The sequence below is a fragment of the Pan paniscus genome, chromosome 4 (genome assembly GCF_029289425.2).
Source record: "Pan paniscus chromosome 4, NHGRI_mPanPan1-v2.0_pri, whole genome shotgun sequence".
NCBI lineage: Eukaryota > Metazoa > Chordata > Mammalia > Primates > Hominidae > Pan > Pan paniscus.
This window is the reverse complement of record NC_073253.2, coordinates 44,258,585-44,279,051: the sequence shown is the minus strand read 5'-3', so window position 1 is coordinate 44,279,051 and position 20,467 is coordinate 44,258,585. Positions and strand designations below refer to the sequence as shown.

Below are 20,467 nucleotides of genomic sequence, written 5' to 3'. Positions count from 1 at the left end.
CATTAAGCATTCACTATGTTGTACAACCATCACCACTATCCATCTCCAGAACCTTTTCATCATCCCAATTAAACAATAAATTGGGCCGGGCGCGGTGGCTCACGCCTGTAATCCCAGCACTTTGGGAGGCCGAAGAGGGTGGATCGCCAGAGCTCAGGAGTTTGAGACCACCCTGGGCAACATGGTGAAACCACGTCTCTACTAAAATACAAAAAATTAGCTGGGCGTGGTGGCATGCGCCTGTAGTCCCAGCTATTCGGGAGGCTGAGGCATGAGAATCACTGAAGCCTGGGAGGCAGAGGTTGCAGTGAGCCCAGATCATGCCACTGCACTCCAGCTTGGGCTACCAAGTGAGACTCCGTCTCAAACAAACAAACAAACAAAAATCTTCCCTCCCACCAGCCCCTGATAACTTCTCTTCTATTTTCTGTCTCTATGAATTTGCCTCTTCTAGATATTGTTTATAAGCATTATCACTTGTCTGGCTTATTTCACTTTGCATACTGTTCAAGGTACATCATGTTGTAGCCTATATTGGAATTTCATTCCTTCACATGTACTCCATAAATATGTACAATTATTATGTATCAACTTTGAAAAGGAACTTCATCCTTTTTATAGCTAATATTCCATGGTATGTATATAGTACATTTTGTTTATCCATTCTGCTGCTGAGAGACACTTGGGTTGTTTCTACCTTCTGGCTATCATAAATAATGCTGCAATGAACACTGGCATTATAAGTATCGGTTTAAGTTCTTGCTTTTAATCATTTTGGGTATATACCTAGAAGCAGAATTGCTGATTCATATGGTAGTTCTATGTTTAACTTTTTGAGGAACTTGCACAGTAGCTGCACCATCTTACATTCCCACTATCCATGTACAAAGGTTCCAATTACTCCACATCCTCTTCAGCACTTGTTAATTTTTGTTTTTGTTTTTGTGGAGACAGAGTCTAATTCTGTCACCCAGGCTGGAGTGCAGTGGTGAGATCTTGGCTCACTGCAACCTCCACCTCTCGGGTTCAAGCAATTCTCCTGTCTCAGCCTCCTGAGTAGCTGGGACTACAGGTGTGCACCACCATACCTGGCTAACTTTTGTATTTTTAGTAGAGATGGGGTTTCGCCATGTTGCCCAAGCCGGTCTCGAACTCCTGAGCTCAGGCAGTCCAGCCACCTTGGCCTCCCGAAGTGCTAGGATTACAGGCATGAGCCACAGTGCCCGACCTGTTTTTGTTTTCATTGCTGTTTTTCAGTGTCTCGCTCTATTGCCCAAGCTGGAGTGCTGTGGTGCAATCATGGCTCACTGCAGCCTCAACCTCTTGAGCTCAGGTGATCCTCCTGCCTCAGCCTCCTGAGTAGCTGAGACTACCAGCATGCACCACCGTGCCTGGATAATTTTTTATTTTTTGTAGAGACAGATTCTTGCTATGTTGCCTAGTCTGGTCTTTTTTCTTTTTCTTTTCTTTTTTTTTTTTGAGATGGAGCCTCGCTCTGTCCCCCAGGCTGGAGTGCAGTGGCGCAATCTCGGCTCACTGCAAGCTCTGCCTCCTGGGTTCACGCCATTCTCCTGCCTCAGCCTCCCAAGTAGCTGGGATTACAAGCTCCCGCCACCACGCCCAGCTAATTTTTGTATTTTTAGTAGAGATGGGGTTTCACCATGTTGGCCAGGCTGGTCTTGAACTCCTGACCTCAGGTGATCCACCCACCTCGGCCTCCCAAAGTGCTGGGATTACAGGCATGAGCCACCGTGCCTGGCCCCTAGTCTGGTCTTGAACTCCTGGGCTCAAATGATCCACCCACCTTGGCCTTCCAAAGTGCTGGGATTACAGGCATGAGCCACCTCACCCAGCCCATTTTGTTTTGTGATGATTATCATAAAGCCATTCTAGTAGTTGTGAAGTGGTATCTCATTGTGGTTTTGATTTGCATTTCTCTAATGCAAATCATGAAAATGATGTTAAGTATCTTTTCACTTTTTGAAAAAATATCTGTTTGCTCATTTAAAAATTGTTGTTTTTGTTGCATTGTAAGAGTTATTTGTATATTCTGGATTTCAACCTGTTATCAGATACACAGTTTGAAAATATTTTTCCCATTCCATAGGTTGTCATTTTACTTTATTTATATGTCCTTTGTGCACGAAAGTTTTAAATTTTGATGAAGTCCAATTTATCTGTTTTTTCTTTTATTGCTGGTCCTTTTGGTGTCCTATCTAAGAATCCATTGCCAAATCCAAGGTCATGAAGATTAACTCCTATGTTTTTTTCTAAGAGTTGTGTGATTTCAGCTTTTATATTTAGGTCATTGATCCATTTTGAGTTGATTTTTTTTTACATGGTGAGGGATAGGAATCCAACTTCATTCTTTCGCATGTGCAAATCCAGTTGTCCCCAACCGTTTGTTGAAGAGATGCTATATTTCTTTTCTCTTCTTTTTTTTTTTTTTTTTTTTGAGACGGAGTCTCACAGTGTAGCCTGGGCTGGAGTGCAATGGCGCGATCTTGGCTCACTGCAACCTCCGTCTCCCAGGTTTATGTGATTCTCCTGCCTCAGCCTCCTGAGTAGCTGGGATTACAGATGCACATCACCACACCCAGCTAATTTTTTTTGTATTTTTAGTAGAGACGAGGTTTCACTATGTTGGCCAGACTGGTCTCAAACTCCTGACCTCGTGATCCGCCCGCCTCAGCCTCCCAAAGTGCTGGGATTACAGGCATGAGCCACCGCGCCTGGCCAAGATGCTATATTTCTTTTTGTGAGTCTGAAGAGTAGCACAGGGCTTCCCATACAGTGTATAAGCTGCAAACAGCAATATCTTCATATATGTATTCTTTAAAAAAAAAAAAAGAATGTTTTACGGTATGTGGAAGGTTTGCATGTGAAAATAGCTGGATGAATCAAAATGACAGTTTTAAAATGTCCATTCAGAACTCTTTAGATTAATAATGGGAAACTGCTGCTTTCCAGACCAAATCTTTCCTAATCTGGATAAGTTCCTGTGCCTGAAAGAACTGTCTGTGGATCTGGAGGGCAATATAAATGTTTTTTCAGTCATTCCTGAAGAATTTCCAAATTTCCACCATATGGAGAAATTATTGATCCAAATTTCAGCTGAGTATGATCCTTCCAAACTAGGTAAGGATGGCACTTTAATATACTTGTTTTTACATAAGTTGGAAAAGCTACTTGGCCAATAATTTATTTAAGAGTTAAAGTGCCTGTGGTTCTAAGGGTGTAGCCTGTATCCATGGTAAATTGTGAGGAATAGCACTCTTTCTCATTAAGAAAGCAGAGTGCTGTTTGTAATTATTGAGCCTTTACTACACACTAGGAAGTATCCTAAGCACTTCACAAATATGAACTCAGTCTTCATACCCACTCTATGAAGTAAAGTACTATTATTATTATTATTATTATTATTTTTTTTTTTGAGACAGAGTCTCGCTCTGTCGCCCAGGCTGGAGTGCAGTGGCACGATCTCGGCTCACTGCAAGCTCCTCCTCCCAGGTTCACCATTCTCCTGCCTCAGCCTCCCAAGTAGCTGGGACTACAGGCGCCTGCCACCACGCCCAGCTAATTTTTTGTATTTTTAGTAGAGACGGTGTTTCACTGTGTTAGCCAGGATGGTCTTGATCTCCTGACCTCATGATCTTCCCGCCTCGGCCTCCCAAAGTGCTGGGATTACAGGCATGAGCCACCGTGCCTGGCCAAAGTAAAGTACTATTATTAATGCTATTTTGTAGCTGGGAAAACTGAGACATAAAGAGATAAAGTAATTTGTAATATCCAGCTAAGGAAATGTATATCTGTGACTCAAATACAGGAATTTTGACTCCAAAATCTGAGTTCTTAATCCCTAATATAGGCCGGGCCTGGTGGCTCACACCTGTAATCCCAGCACTTTGGGAGGCCGAGAAGGGCAGATCACCTGAGGTCAGGAGTTCGAGACCAGCCTGACCAACATGGTGAAACCCTGTCTCTACTAAAAATGCAAAAATTAGCTGGCATGGTGGCATATGTCTGTAATCCCAGCTACTTGAGAGGCTGAAGCAGGAGAATTACCTGAACCTGGGAGGCAGAGATTGCAATGTGAGCCGAGATCACGCCATTGTACTCCAGCCTGGGGAACAAGAGTGAAACTCCATGGGGAACAAGAGCAAAACTCCATCTCAGAAAAAAAAAAAAAAAAAAGAAATCCCTAATATAATGTTGCCACTCCAAAATAATTTGTAGGGTTATTTTATTTTGTTTTTGGTTAGGCTGGTCTTACATTGCAACTTACAGATCTGGCAGCTCAGCAGGAAGGAAATCTGCTAATCCGTAGTCATTGGAAGTATTTCCCTGTTTCTCACCAGCCTATCCTAATAGTTCATGGAAAATGGTGCAGCCATCTTTCTTAAATACATCATTTAGCTAAATGACTTAGGCACCATCATTCCTTAACTTAGTAAACACTGAACACGAAAGATTGAAGAAATATACAACTCCATGGAATTGACATAAAGACTTGCATGCAAAAGCTTCATTGTTGGCCAGGCGCAGTGACTCACACCTGTAATCTTAGCACTTTGGGTGGCCGAGGCGGGAGGATCGCCTGAGAGCAGGAGTTCAGCACCAGGCTGGGCAATATAGCAAGACATCATCTCTACTAAAAAAATTAAAAATTAGCCAAGTATGATGGTGTGCACCTATAGTCCCTAGCTCTCAGGAGGCTGGTAGGATCACTTGAGTCCAGAAGTTCAAGCTTGCAATAAGCTATGATCATGCCACTGCACTCCCGCCTAGGTGATAGAGCAAGACCCTGTCTCAAAAAAAAAAAAAAAAAAAAAAAATATATATATATATATATGTGTGTGTGTGTGTATACATATATACACCGAAGCTGGAGGTGGTAGTTATATTTGTCAGCAAATTTTGCAACAAATTTAGGTTTTGCTTCAGAGTTGTCATTCCTTTTATGTTTCTTTTTTTTTTTTTTTGAGACAGTCTCAATCTGTCACCCAGGCTGGAGTGCAGTGGCACCGTGTCGGTTCACTGCAACCTCCGTCTCCTGGGTTCAAGCAATTCTCCTGCCTCAGCCTCCCAAGTAGCTGGGATTACAGGCACCCATCACCACGCCTGGCTAATTTTTTAATATTTTTAGTAGAGACGGGGTTTCACCATGTTGGCCAGGCCAGTCTCAAACTCCTGACCTCAGGTTATCCGCCCACCTCAGCCTCCCAAAGTACTAGGATTACAGGCGTGAGCCACTATGCCCAGCTGTTTCTTTGTATAGTATTCTTTTTTTTTTTTTTTTTTTGAGATGCAGTCTTGCTCTGTTGCCCAGGCTGGAGTTTGGTGGTGCAATATCCACTCACTGCAACCTCTGCCTCCTGGGTTCAAGCGATTCTCCTGCCTCGGCCTCCCGAGTAGCTGGGATTACAGCTGCCTGCCACCCACGCCTGGCAAATGTTTGTATTTTTAGTAGAGACACGGTTTCACCATGTTGGCCAGGCTGGTCTCAAGCTCCTGAGCTCAGATGATCCACCCGCCTCGGCCTCTCAAAGTGCTGGGATTACAGGCATGAGCCACAGCACCTGGCCTCTTTGTATTCTTATTGTGTAAATGTCATGTACAAACTTAGAGTTATTAGGTGTTAAAGCTGAAGGTGATGCTACTGAGTCAATGCCTGTATTTTATAGAAGAGAAAACTGTTACCCAGAGAGGGTCAATAATGTGTCAAAATTCACATTACTTGCTAGTTGCAGAACCTGAACCCAAGCCCAGTGACCTGATTCTTAGATCATGACATCGTGGTACCTGGTTTTAATTAAGTATTATTGAAACAAAATAATAAACTACTTGGCTAATTTTGATAGAAATTTGCAGTATTTTCTAATTTCTGAAAATCCTTGATCTTTTACAGTAAAATTAATTCAAAATTCTCCAAACCTTCATGTTTTCCATCTGAAGTGTAACTTCTTTTCGGATTTTGAGTCTCTCATGACTATGCTTGTTTCCTGTAAGAAACTCACAGAAATTAAGTTTTTGGATTCATTTTTTCAAGCCGTCCCATTTGGTAAGAGTTATAATATTCCAATTGTGGTTTAAAATGTTTCTATGGACACAGAGTCATATTAAGCACTCTTTAAAAAGGGCCATATTTTGAGGCTGGGTGTGGTGGCTCATGCCTGTAATCCCAGCACTTTGGGAAGCTGAGGCAGGAGGTTTGCTTGAGGTCAGGGGTTTGAGACCAGTCTGGGCAACATAACAAGCCCTCCACCTCTAAAAAGCTTTAAAAAAATCAGTCGGGCACAGTGGTACCTATAGTCCCAGCTATAGGGAAGCTAAGGCAGGAAGATTACTTGAGCCCAGAAGGTTGAAGCTGCAGCGAGCTGTGATGGTATCACTGCACTCCAGCCTGGGTGACACAGACCATGTCTCTTTAAAAAAAGAAAGAAAGAAAAGAAAAATTGTTTCTCAAATAATAAAGTATATGTGTTTCTAGAATTTTCTTTTTTACCTTTACGCTCAGTTGGATTTGAAATTTCTAGAATTTTAACGACATTTCTAGTTATCAGAATTATTTTCTGAGCAAAAATTTGTTTTATCTACTTAGTCATATGAATTCAATCTGAATTATTACATTAATTTCTAATTTCTTCATTTTAAAGATGTTACACTTTGCTGTGAGAGATGTAGCTGACAAAACTAAATTTTTATTTTCCCTTTCATAGTTGCCAGTTTGCCAAATTTTATTTCTCTGAAGATATTAAATCTTGAAGGCCAGCAATTTCCTGATGAGGAAACATCAGAAAAATTTGGTATGTTTACAAAATAGTGCTTTTTACGTATTCTTATTCTCTTTCTGCCTAGAATCCTTTTTCTCCTATTCTGAATTAGCCACAAGGAAGCAAGATATGCATTAGCTACCCTTGCTTACCAGAACGAAGTGATAGTCATGCTCAACTTCTACCCACCAAATGCCTTCACTACAGTTTTACCTGCAGACTTGATCTCATTCAAAGCAGAATGACTTCTTAGAGTACATATTTGGTCATTATAGCACTATGCAATTTCATTGTCAGGTATCTGTTCCAAATATAAGACCTCATAGTTTCAAAGGTTACTAGAATATAGGTAAAAATCTATCTTTTAAGGTTAGGAAAACTCAATATGTGAAAACGTGTATTTCATAAAATGATAGCTATAGAATTTAAATACTTTTTGATTTTTAAAAAATGATTATGAAAGTAATGTATGCTCATGGAAAACATTCTAACAGGAAAAAATAAAAATAAGGGCAGGCAGTGGAGATAGGGACTGTAGAGCTGTGCTATTCAAAGTGCTTCTCAAACATAAGCGTGTACATAAAGATTGCCAGGATCCTCCTCTTCCCTTCCTTTGGAGGCGGCTAGGTGGATGGGGGCTGAGGTGGCAGAGGTAGGATCAGGGCCAAGGGGATGGCTGGCATACATCATAGGTTGATTAAGCAAATAATACAGTGAGTATAGCCAGGTGCAGTGGCTCACACCTGTAATCCCAGCACTTTGGGAGGCCGAGGTGGGTGGATCACCTGAGGTCAGGAGTTCAAGACCAGCCTGGCCAACATGGTGAAACCCCATCTCTACTAAAAAATACAAAAATTTGCTGGGCGTGGTGGCACATGCCTGTAGTCCCAGCTACTTGGGAGGCTGAGGCAGGAGAATCTCTCGAACCTCGGAGGCGGAGATTGCAGTGAGCCAAGATCAGGTCACTGCACTCCAGCCTGGGTGGCAGAGCAAGACTCTATCTCAAAAACAAACAAACGAACAAAACAGTGAGTATAATGAGAGCCACGTTTCCTCACAGTTGGAAAAGGAATTTACAAATATTGAAAGGTGAGGCTAGAAAGAGCTTTGAGGTATTGGATTAGAATTGGAAATATTGGTCTGGCCTCATGGTTTTTTTTAACCTATGAACATACATAGAGATCTCCATATATATACATTGATCTCCACATGTCTATAGATACACACATACATATTTCTCAGCTCAATGGAGAGACTAGAAGGCACTGCAGTAATAATGAACACACCAAGTGCCTAGATACTGATTTCTAAATCCTGTCCTTCCGTAAAGGAACCAGGGTCCTTGCAAAATTGGCTGATTCAAGAACTGAGACAGGGAAAGAAAATGATAAGCCTGGGACATTGTTTTATGCTAGAAATTATTCAATATATTTCCATGCGTGAGGCCTCAGAAGTTACCTTTCTAATGATCAAATGATCTATCGTGTGCCACGCTAGGAAGGAGTCGAAGTGAAAAGGAAGGTTCTAAGAGTGGTGGACTGTGAGGCTTTAGGGCCAGGAGGCCGGTGCAGAATCACTGAGCATGACAGCGGGAGGTGGAATGGGAAAGGAGGTGGCTGAAGGCATTGCAGAGCTGGGAAAGGAACCTGCAGGTCAGGAAAAGCTTCATTCTAAACGAGGAATGGAGATTTAATTGGCAGCCTGGACTTTAGTGCAGGAGAGATTGGCTGGTAGGGTGTGGTGGAGGAATTGTCTGGAGGAGCGAGGAAGACGGAAGCATGTGCTGGCCCTTCTCTTGCTTCCTGGACTGTGCATGATGTTTAGACCATACATGATTTTCAGATTACTGTTGCATAGGAACAAAAAGTACAAAGAGAATAGCTTTTTGGTCTTTTCTGACAGCCTACATTTTAGGTTCTCTTAGTAACCTGGAAGAATTGATCCTTCCTACTGGGGATGGAATTTATCGAGTGGCCAAACTGATCATCCAGCAGTGTCAGCAGCTTCATTGTCTCCGAGTCCTCTCATTTTTCAAGACTTTGAATGATGACAGCGTGGTGGAAATTGGTGAGCTAGTGTTTCAGCTTGCATGGAAGCCAGTGGTATAGCCAAGCTTTCTGCTGCAACATGTCTATGTAAACATTTGCCCCTCTAGAAATTTTCAACCCGCTTCCTCATTTTCACTATCATACTGTTCCTTCTAGTGTCCTTCTGTGGATTTAGGCGCATTCTGGTCAGATTTGGAAGTACAAAAAGGTCTCCCATTTGTGGATATACAAGCCCTCAAATCTGCGTTCTTGCCACCTGGTGTTTTAGACACCTGGCCACATACTCTCCTAAGTACTCCTTTTTAAAACTGAAGATGAATATACACACAGAAAAGTACAAAAATCATGTGTACTGCTCACTGAATTTTTTCTTATTTTCTTCTTTTTTTTTTTGAGACAGAGTTTCGCTCGTGTTGCCCAGGCTGGAGTACAATGGCACGATCTCGGGTCACTGCAAACTCTGCCTCCTGGGTTCAAGCGATTCTCCTGCCTCAGCCTCCCAAGTAGCTAGGATTACAGGTGAACGCCACCACACCTGGCTAATTTTGTATTTTTAGTAAACACAGGGTTTCACCATGTTGGCCAGGCTAGTCTCGAACTCCTGACCTCAAGTGAGCCACAGTGCCTGGCCTGAGGAACTGAGATTTCTGTCGAGACCTGAAGGAAGAATGACCCAGGCATAGTTGGTAGAGGAGGAATTGAGACATCATTTCAAACAGAGGTAATCACTTATGTCATAGCCTGGAGTTAAAGAGAACCAGATATATTTGAAGAACTTGGAGGAAAAAAAGGAATGTCTGGAGCAAGAGGCAGGAGTGAGTTGTGAGAAGACTGGAGAGGAAAGTAAAAGCCCAATTGGAGAGGCTTTGTCGGGTGTGTTACAAGGGCTGGATCTCATTTTCTTACTGCTCAGCACTGTTATTTTATGTTATTTAAAACAGCTGGGCGCGGTGGCTCACGCCTGTAATCCCAGCACGTTGGGAGGCCGAGGCGGGTGGATCACGAGGTCAGGAGATCGAGACCATCCTGGCTAACATGGTGAAACCCTGTCTCTACTAAAAATACAAAAAATTAGCCAGGCGTGGTGGCGGGCACCTGTAGTCCCAGCTACTCGGGAGGCTGAGGCAGGAGAATGGTGTGAACCCGGGAGGCGGAGCTTGAAGTGAGCCAAGATCATGCCACTGCACTCCAGCCTGGGCAACAGAACGAGACTCCGTCTCAAAAAAAAAACAAAAAACAAAAAACAATGACAACTTACAACCTTTTTCTTAAAGGCCTTGTTTCTTCCTCCTTATGAGGAAGAATTTAATAACATTAAATTTTGTGGTCTCTCTCATCCTCATTTACTATAAATTATTTGTGTTTTATTCTTCTCACTACATTAGGTCAAAGCCTTCCTTAGAACTTGAATCTCACACACAGATTTGAGCCAGTAACCCCTGTCGCTCTCCCTCCTGAGAGCAGGTGTTTTCTCTTCCCGGCGCCCAGCAGAGTATGCCTGGCCCATAGTGGGAACTCAGTAAATATTTGTTGACTGAATAAAGAAAACTTACTTTTCTGTAGCTTCTTCTGATGGACAGCTGAGAGGCCATTGTTTGCCTATAGTCAGTAATGCTTAAACTTTACCTGTAGGAGACAGCATTCAGACACATCACAGAACCGGCTAATCACACAATATGAAGTGGGAGTTATGCTGAAACAGGGGAAAGAAGGGAATGGATGTGGAAGACCTGAGTCTTTCTTCAAGTCCCTCCAGAAGTGTCTTTCATGTGGGGGAATGAGAAATATCTCTTGAATGTTACTGAAGATGCCTATTCAGGACATAGCTGAAGACATTTTCTCAGTACCTCTGTTCTTTAATCTCAGTCAAGCTACAGCCATGGATTCTAGATTGAAACCAAACTTAACCTTTGCCCAAGTTAGTTAGAAAAAAAAAAGAGGTTTAGTAATTAAAAACAAGGCTGGGCATGGTGGCTCATGCCTGTAATCCCAACACGTTGGGAGGCCAAGATAGAAGGACTGCTTGAGGCCAGGAGTTTGAGACAAGATTGGGCAACATAGCAAGACCTTGTCTCCATAAAAAATTGAAAAATTAGCCAAGCACGGTGGCTAGTCCTGAGTAGCTAGGACTCAGGAGGCTGAGGCGGGAGGATTGCTTGAGCCCAGACATTCTAGGCTGCAGTGAGTTATAACTGAACCATTGCACTCCAGCCTAGGCAACCAAGTGACACCCTGTCTCAAAAAAAAAATTTTTTTTTTTTTAAAAACCCCTAAACCAAACAACAAGAACTCTGCTTGGTACCCATTCCAAAGTCTAGTCAACCTGTGTTCATTGAGAACACAGGGTGTGCCCGGCTTCCATTTCCTTCAGAGCCCTTAGTCTCAAAAACAGGAGGGTCCCTTCTGGGCAACAGAAATAGGGCATACCAGTGGACAGTCGGATGACATGGCTTTAGGAATGTCACACCCCCTTCTCTATAAAAGGGGAAGACATAATTGCTACTATCTTTGAAGTCCCTTGTAATTTAGTCTGGATTTTTTTTGTTTTCTCTTTTTGTTTTTTAGACGGAGTCTTGCTCTGTCACCCAGGCTGGAGTGCAGTGGTGGGATTTTGGCTCACTGCAACCTCTACCTCCAAGGTTCAAGGCGATTCTCCTGCCTCAGCCTCCCGAGTAGCTGGGATTACAGGCATGTACCACCATATCCGGCTGATTCTTGTATTTTTAGTAGAGATGGCGTTTCACCATGTTGGCCAGCCTGGTCTCGAACTCCTGACTTCAAGTGATCTACCCACCTCGGCCTCTCAAAATGCTGGGATTACAAGCGTGAGCCACTGTGACTGGCCAATTTAGTCTGGTTTGTAGGCACAATGTGCCTTGGCATGTGACCTCCTGTGAGACCAAAAGAGCAGCTCATATTTGTCCAGGATGGCAAAACTCTCAGCACAATGGCGTCAGTGCTTTAGGCTTGGCTGTACTACTTTGGTTTCTGCTTCTCCCTTAGATTTTTGCCAGGTGGTTCTTTATTAACCCATCAGCTCTTTGGGGTTTTTAAGGAGATATTTTCAAAATATTATATTAAGCTGGGCACAGTGACACGTGCTTGTAATCCCACCTACTTGGGAAGCTGAGGCAGGAGGATCACTTGAGTCCAGGAGTTTGAGACCAGCCTGTGATGGCCAGGCGCGGTGGCTCACGCCTGTAATCCCAGCACTTTGGGAGGCCAAGGCGGGTGGATCACAAGGTCAGGAGATCGAGACCATCCTTGCTAACACAGTGAAACCCCGTCTCTACTAAAAATACAAAAAATTAGCTGGGCATGGTGGTGGGCGCCTGTAGTCCCAGCTACTCGGGAGGCTGAGGCAGGAGAATGGCATGAACCTGGGAGGCGGAGGTTGCAGTGAGCTGAGATCATGCCACTGCACTGCAGCCTGGGTAACAGAGCAAGACTCCATCTCAAAAAAAAAAAAAAGAAAGAAAGAAAGAAAAAGAGACCAGCCTGTGTTAACATAGCAAGACCCCATTTCAAAAAACAAAATTATATTGAGTACTTCCTACTAGCAGTAGTGGTGGGAGAGGAGGCTGGTTCAAATAACCTTGTCTACCATTATTGAAATGGAAGTCCTTATGATTCTATTTTCATGAATATTTTGTTCTTGTAGCCAAAGTAGCAATCAGTGGAGGTTTCCAGAAACTTGAGAACCTAAAGCTTTCAATCAATCACAAGATTACAGAGGAAGGATACAGAAATTTCTTTCAAGCACTGGACAACATGCCAAACTTGAAGGAGTTGGACATCTCCAGGCATTTCACAGAGTGTATCAAAGCTCAGGCCACAACAGTCAAGTCTTTGAGTCAATGTGTGTTACGACTACCAAGGCTCATTAGACTGAACATGTTAAGTTGGCTCTTGGATGCAGATGATATTGCATTGCTTAATGTCATGAAAGAAAGACATCCTCAATCTAAGTACTTAACTATTCTCCAGAAATGGATACTGCCGTTCTCTCCAATCATTCAGAAATAAAAGATTCAGCTAAAAACTGCTGAATCAATAATTTGTCTTGGGGCATATTGAGGATGTAAAAAAAGTTGTTGATTAATGCTAAAAACCAAATTATCCAAAATTATTTTATTAAATATTGCATACAAAAGAAAATGTGTAAGGCTTGCTAAAAAACAAAACAAACAAAACAAAACAAAACACAGTCCTGCATACTCACCACCAAGCTCAAGAAACAAATCATCACCAATACCTTTGAGGTCCCTGAGTAATCCACCCCAGCTAAAGGCAAACCCTTCAATCAAGTTTATACAGCTAACCCTCCATTGTCCATGGTCAACAGGGAAGGGGTTGGGGACAGGTCTGCCAATCTATCTAAAAGCCACAATATGGAAGAAGTATTCAATTTATATAATAAATGGCTAACTTAACGGTTGAATCAGTTTCATACATGGATGCAACGGGTTTAACACAGGATCCACATGAATCTTCTGTGGGCCAAGAGATATTCCTTAATCCTTGTAGAATATTCCTTAATCCTTGTAGAACCTGTTTTCTATATTGAACTAGCTTTGGTACAGTAGAGTTAACTTACTTTCCATTTATCCACTGCCAATATAAAGAGGAAATAGGGGTTAGGGAAAAATGACTTCATTCCAGAGGCTTCTCAGAGTTCAACATATGCTATAATTTAGAATTTTCTTATGAATCCACTCTACTTGGGTAGAAAATATTTTATCTCTAGTGATTGCATATTATTTCCATATCATAGTATTTCATAGTATTATATTTGATATGAGTGTCTATATCAACGTCAGTGTCCAGAATTTCATTCCTACCAGTTAAGTAGTTTTCTGAACGGCCAGAAGACCATTCTAAATTCATGATACTACTATAAGTTGGTAAACAACCATACTTTTATCCTCATTTTTATTCTCACTAAGAAAAAAGTCAACTCCCCTCCCCTTGCCCAAGTATGAAATATAGGGACAGTATGTATGGTGTGGTCTCATTATTTGTTTAGAAAACCACTTACGACTGGGTGCGGTGGCTCACACCTGTAATCCCAGCACTTTGGGAGGCTGAGGTGGGCGAATCATTTGAGGCGAGGAATTCGAGACCAGCCTGGCCAGCATGGTGAAACCCCATCTCTACTAAAAATACAAAAATTAGCCAGGTGTGCTGGCACATGCCTGTAGTCCCAGCCACTAAGGCGGCTGAGACGCAAGACTTGCTTGAACCCGGGAGGCAGAGGTTGCAGTGAGCCAAGATGGCGCCACTGCATTCCAGCCTGGGCAACAGAGCGAGACCCTGTCTCAAAACATAAAACAAAACCACTTATATTGCTAGCTACATTAAGAGTTTCTGAATATGTTACTGAGCTTGCTTGTGGTAACCATTTATAATATCAGAAAGTATATGTACACCAAAACATGTTGAACATCCATGTTGTACAACTGAAATATAAATAATTTTGTCAATTATACCTAAATAAAACTGGAAAAAAATTTCTGGAAGTTTATATCTAAAAATGTTAATAGTGCGTACCTCTAGGAAGTGGGCCTGGAAGCCATTCTTACTTTTCAGTCTCTCCCATTCTGTACTGTTTTTTGTTTTACTTGTGCCTGCATTATTTTTCTATTTAAAACAAAAATAAATCTAGTTTAGCACTAAAACATTAACTGGAGCTACCTCTGGAGGGCAAGAGTACTAGAAGGTGGGATGGATTGTCTTCTTGCTTGTCTGATTTTATATGTAATACCTTTGTAATTAGAAAGGTTGTTAAGCATTATATCAGAATCCAGTCAGGAGACAGAAACCACACAGAAATTTGAATGGGGAAAGTTTAATATACAGATGCTCGGCCTGACGCAGTGGCTCACGCCTGTAATTCCAGCACTTTGGGAGGCCGAGGTGGGCAGATCACTTGAGGTCAGGAGTTCGAGACCAGCCTGGCCAACATGGTGAAATCCTGTCTCTACTAAAAATACAAAAAAAAATTAAATTAAAAAAAAAAAAAAGCCAGGCATGGTGGTGTGCACCTGTAGTCTCAGCTACTTGGGAGGCTGAGGCAGGAGAATTGCTTGAACCCAGGAGGCAGAGGTTGCAGTGAGCCAAGATCGTGCCACTGCATTCCAGCCTGGGTGACAGAGCAAGACTCCATTTCAAATAAATAAATAAATAAATAAATAAAATAAGATGCTCCTCAACTTACAACAGGGTTATATCCTGAAAAACCCATTGTAAGTAGAAAATATTGTATGTCAGAAATGCATTTAATATACCTAAACTACCAAACATCATCTCTTAACCTGACCTACCTTAAACACGCTGAGAACACTTCTTATATTAGCTTACAGTTGGGCAAAATCATAAACACAAAGCCTATTTTATAATAAAGTATTGAACATCTCACACAATTTATTGAATACTGTATAGAAAGTGAAAAATAGAGGTCGTATGGGTACTTGAGGAACAGTTTCTACTGAATGCGGATCACTTTTGCACCATTGCAAAGTAGAAAAATCCTAAGTCAAGTCATCATGAGTTGGGGACTGTCCGTAAGAGTTATTAACAGAGGATTGGAATGGGGATTGGGTAGTAAGGAATAAAGAGAAGCCTGGGCAGATGCAGGGAACAGCCGATATGGGCTTTTCACCCCAGGCTGAGACAGAACAACTCAAAGAAGAAAGCTCAGGGCTGAGATCCGGGCTGAGATCCAGACTTCGTGTGAGAGGACACAGCTGTGAAAGACAGAGGTTTGCTGAGGCTGTGGAGTTGCAGCTGGAGAAGGTGCTGGGCTTGGGGCACTTTGCAGAGAAGGGACCTTGTGCATGTCAAGGGAAGCCATTCATGTGGGGGTACTGTGCGCTGCTGACCACTGGGTGCTGCTGAAGTTAGGCACTACCCAAGAAGTGTGCAGCCAGAACGAGGTGCTGCAGAAGCAGAGTGTATGTGCTACAGGAGCTGGTATTGCAGATGGCACAGGTGTTGCAGGTGTCTGCCTAGAGGAGCACAATGGAACCAGGAAAAGCAGCCCTTGCCCCTTCAGTGTGTCAGCAGCACTCTCGATTGACAAAGTTTTACTCTGTGCTTACTGTCATGGGAGAGGTATTTACAGGGCCCAGATCTATTATTACAGAACAGACAATGAAGACTGAATGTGGATATAAGAGGCAACAACTAGCATAACTCATTAAATCTAATAGTGCACACATAAACACAAAATAACCTAGTAATTTCTTAATATTGACTGACAGGATATATGCACGTGATATATTTATAAATTCATGGAAAACTTATATAAAAAACAGGCAACCATAATTGAGTTTAGGGAGGAGAACAGGATGGCTGGTGGACAGAAAAGGGAGAGAGGGAAGTTTGCTTTTTTTCTCCTGCATACCCTTTTATACCAGTTGAGTTTTGTCCCATGTGTGCATACTATTAAAAAACCATAATACTTGACCAGGTGCGGTGGCTCACGCTGGTAATCCCAGCACTTTGGGAGGCCGAGGCGGGTGGATCACCTGAGGTTGGGAGTTCGAGACCAGCCTGACCAACATGGAGAAACCTTGTCTCTACTAAAAATACAAAATTAGCCACGCATGGTGGTGCATTCCTGTAATCCCAGCTACTCGGGAGGCTGAGGCAGGAGAATTGCTTGAACCCAGGAGGCGGAGGTTGCGGTGAGCCAAGAACGCGCTATTGCACTCTAGCCTGGGCAACAAGAGCAAAATTCTGCCTCAAAAAAAAAAAAAATCGTAAGATTCCATGCAAATTATTTTTCCAGAGCTTCTTCTAACAGTGTTTAGTTCAAGCAGCGGTCAGTAAAGTATGGCCCTGGACTGTCCAGCCCTCAAGCTAAGAGTGGTTTTCACATTTTTTAAAGCAACAGAGACTATCAATCAGTGGCCTACAAAGCTAAAATATTTACTCTGTTCTTTTACAGAAAATAAACTATTTCTATGACAAAATACTTTTGAATCATAAGCTCATCATGCCCTTTATTCTAGTTTACATCAGTCTTCATAGGACTCCCAAGTCATCCCTCATTGACCTAAAAACTGTCCTCATGGTTGTAAGCCCTCCCTCCCTTCCTCCATCCATCTCTCCCTCTCTCTTTTTCTCCTTCCCTCTCTCCCTTCCTTCCTTTTCTTTCATAAAGAAAAGAGGTTTAGTTGACTCACGGTTCTGCAGGCTTTACAGGAAGCATGGTGCTGGCATCTGCTCGGCTTTTAGGGAGGCCTCAGGAAACTAAAATCACGGCAGAAGGTGAGCACACATGTCACATGATGAAAGCAGAAACAAGTGAGAGACAGTGGGGGGGCAGGGGGCAGGTTTCATACACTTTTAAATGACCAGATCTCATGAGAACTCAGTAACAACACAAAGGTAACACCAAGCCATGAGGGATCTGCCCCCATGATCCAAACACCTCCCACCATGCCCCATCTCCAACACTGGGGATAAAATTCAACATGAGTAGAGATAAATATCCAAACCACATCATTCCACCTCTGGCCCCTCCCAAATCTTATGTCCTTTTCACAATGCAAAATACAACCATGCCTTCCCAACAGTGCCCCAAAGTCTTAACTCATTCCAGCATTAACTCAGAAGTCCAAAGTCTCATCTGAGACAAGGCAAATCCCTTCCACCTATGAGCCTATAAAATAAAAAACAAATTATTTACTTCCAACATACAATCAGGGTTCAGGGGTTGGGGAAATATTCCCATTAGGGAAAAATCTGCCAAAAAAGGGGGCTATAGGCCCCATGCAAGTTCAAAACCCAGCATGGCAGTCATTAAATCATGAAACTCCACAATGATCTCCTTGGTTTCCATGTGGCACGCTGATATGAGGGTTGGGCTCCCAAGGCCTTGGGCAGCTCTGCTCCTATAGCTTTGCAGAGTTCAGCCTGCTGTCACAGGCTGGGTTGAGTGCCTGTGGCTTTTCCAAGTGCAGGGTACAAGCTGCCAGTGGCTCTACCATTCTGGAGAACAGTAGCCCTCTTCTCACAGCTCCACTAGGCAGTGCCCCAGTAGGGACTCTGCGTGGGGCCTTTAACCCCACATTTCCCCTCCACGCTGCCCTAGTAGAGGCTCTCTGTGAGGGCTCTGCCCCTGCAGCAGGATTCTGCTTGGACACCCAGGCTTTTCCATACATCCTCTGAAATCCAGGCAGAGGCTACCAAGAATTCACCATTTTTGCATTCTGTGTGCCTGCAGGCTTACCACCTAATGGAAGCTGTGAAGGCTATGGCTTATGCCCTCCAAAGTAACAGCCCAAGCTGTACCTAGGCCCCTTTGAGCCCCTGCTGGAGTTGGAGCCATCTCGATGCAGGGAGCAGTGTTCTGAGGCTGCACAGGGCAACAGGGCCCTGGGCTCAGCCCAGGAAAATATTCAGTCCTCCTTGGCTTCAGGGCCTATGACAGGAGGGGCTGCCCCATAGGTCTCTGAAATGCCTTTGAGGCCTTTTCCCCATTGTCTTGGATATTACCACTTGGATCCCTTTCAATTATGCAAATATCAGCAAGTGGTTGCTCCACAGCCTGCTTGAATTCCTTGGAGAAAATGTTGTTTTTTTTTTTTTTTTTTTTTTACCACCTGGCTAGGCTGCAAAATTTCCCAACTTTTAGGCTCTGCTTCCTGTTTAAATGTAAGTTCCAAATTTAAGTCATTCATTTGCCCCCACATCTGAGCACAGGCTGTTAGTAGCAGAAGGCCACATCTTGAATGCTTTGCTGCTTAGAAATTTCTTCTGCCACATACCCTAGGTCATAGTTTTTAAGTTCAAACTTCCACAGATCCCTAGGACACAAGCAGAATGCAGCCAAGTTATTTGCTAAGGCATAACGTGTGACTTTTGCTCCAGTTCCCAATAAATTCGTTTCCTTTTGAGACCTTGTCAACCTGGACTTCACTGTCCCTATCACCATCAGCATTTTGGTCACAACCACTTATCTAGTCTCTAAGAAGTTCCAAACTTGCCGGGAGCGGTGGCTCACGCCTGTAAACCTAGCACTTTGGGAGGTCGAGGTGGGTGAATCACTTGAGGTCAGGAGTTCGAGACCAGCCTGGCCAACATGGTGAAACCCCATCCCTACTAAAATACAAAAATATTAGCCACGCATGGTGGTGCATGCCTGTAACCCAAGCTGCTTGGGAAGCTGAGGCAGAAGAATCACTTGAACCCGGGAGGCGGAGGTTGCAGTGAGCCAAGATCACGCCACTGCACTCCAGCCTGGGCGACAGAGCAAGACTCCGTCTCAAAAAAAAAAACAAAAAACAAAAAACTAAAGTTCGAAACTTACCCTCATTTTCCCGTCTTCTTCTGAGCCCTGTAAACTCTTCCAACCACTACTCATTAACCAGTTCCAAAGCTGTTTCCACATTTTCAGGTATCTTTATAGCAATGCCCAACTTCTCGGTACCAATTTTCTGTATTGGGGCATTCTTGCACTGCTATAAAGAAATACCTCAAACTGGGTAATTTACAAAGAGGTTTAATTGGCTCATGGTTCTGCAGGCTTTACAGGAAGCATGGTGCTGGCATCTGCTTGGCTTCTAGGGAGACCTCAGGAAGCTTACAGTCATGGTGGAAGGTGAAGGGGTAGCAGACACATCACATGGTAAAAGCAGGGGTAAGTGAGAGAGCTAAACTCCCACTTCCTGATCACATATCCCAACCTGCTCCAACTCCCTAAATCCTTCCACTGTGTCTACATGGTAGAATCTCCTACATCCACAACTTCTTATGTCAACATTCCTTCTATTTCTTGATCTAACTCCTCATTCTCAAGCTTTTTTTTTAACCATGACCCACAATAATAAATTTTACATCAAAACACCATACGCACATACATACACACACATATTATATGTGTATACACAACTGAAGTCCCACAAAAACAAACCTTACTAAAATAAAGCTATATCAGATATGATTTTATTAATATCCAAATAAACAAAAATTCAGAAATACAAAGTTCCGTGAAAGAGTTGCTTACATGCACTGTCAACTGTTCTCTCATTCTTATGTTCTCTCCCTCCAGGATTTTACCTCCTCCATTCCACCAGAACGGCTCTTATGAGGGTCACCAATGAGCTCCACATTGCTAAATTGGTGAATACTTCTCAGTCCTCACTTTAGTTGACCCATTAGCAGCATTTGACCTATTGGCTTTCACATGGCCCATCACCCCTCTTCCTCAAAACACTGCCTTCATTTGGCTTCCAGGGCATCCCTCTTGATTTTCCTAACTCAATGAGAGCTCCTTCTTAGTCTCCTGCACTGTTTTTCCTCATATCCTATCTCTAACCACTGAGAGAACCCCAAAGTTCTCCTCTGACATCTTCTCTATTTGAATGCACTTCCTCAGCTATCTCCTCTAGTTCAACAGCTTTAAATTTACTAACTTCTACATTTCCATCTCTAGCCCAGACCTCTCCTCTGAACTATTTTTTTATTTTATAATATAGACGGGGTCTCACTTTGTTGCCCAGTCTGGTCTTGAACTCCTGGGCTCACATGATTCTCCTGCCTTGGCCTCCCAAAGTGCTGAGATTACAGGCATGAGGCATTGCACCTGGCCTGGACTCTTTATTCACATCCAACTTCTACTAATGGGCATCTCAATTT

The 20,467-nt window shown here is 43.0% G+C and overlaps 1 protein-coding gene across 4 annotated transcripts in view; it reads left to right on the top strand.

The window, feature by feature from the left end:
- Window positions 1-13,760, top strand: part of NAIP (NLR family apoptosis inhibitory protein) — a 55,146-nt gene extending 41,386 nt beyond the window's left edge. For 2 of the 4 annotated variants that reach the window (XM_008957315.3, XM_008957309.3), the window contains 5 exons: window positions 2,971-3,138; window positions 5,909-6,061; window positions 6,720-6,806; window positions 8,676-8,840; window positions 12,483-13,760. In XM_008957315.3, coding sequence (XP_008955563.2) covers window positions 2,971-3,138; window positions 5,909-6,061; window positions 6,720-6,806; window positions 8,676-8,840; window positions 12,483-12,847 — 938 coding nt within the window. In that variant the 3' untranslated portion in view covers window positions 12,848-13,760. The remainder of the gene's footprint in view (window positions 1-2,970; window positions 3,139-5,908; window positions 6,062-6,719; window positions 6,807-8,675; window positions 8,841-12,482) is intronic. The other 2 variants (XM_034959986.2, XM_034959988.2) reach the window with 2 other exon arrangements.
- The last annotated feature ends 6,707 nt before the right edge of the window (window positions 13,761-20,467 follow it).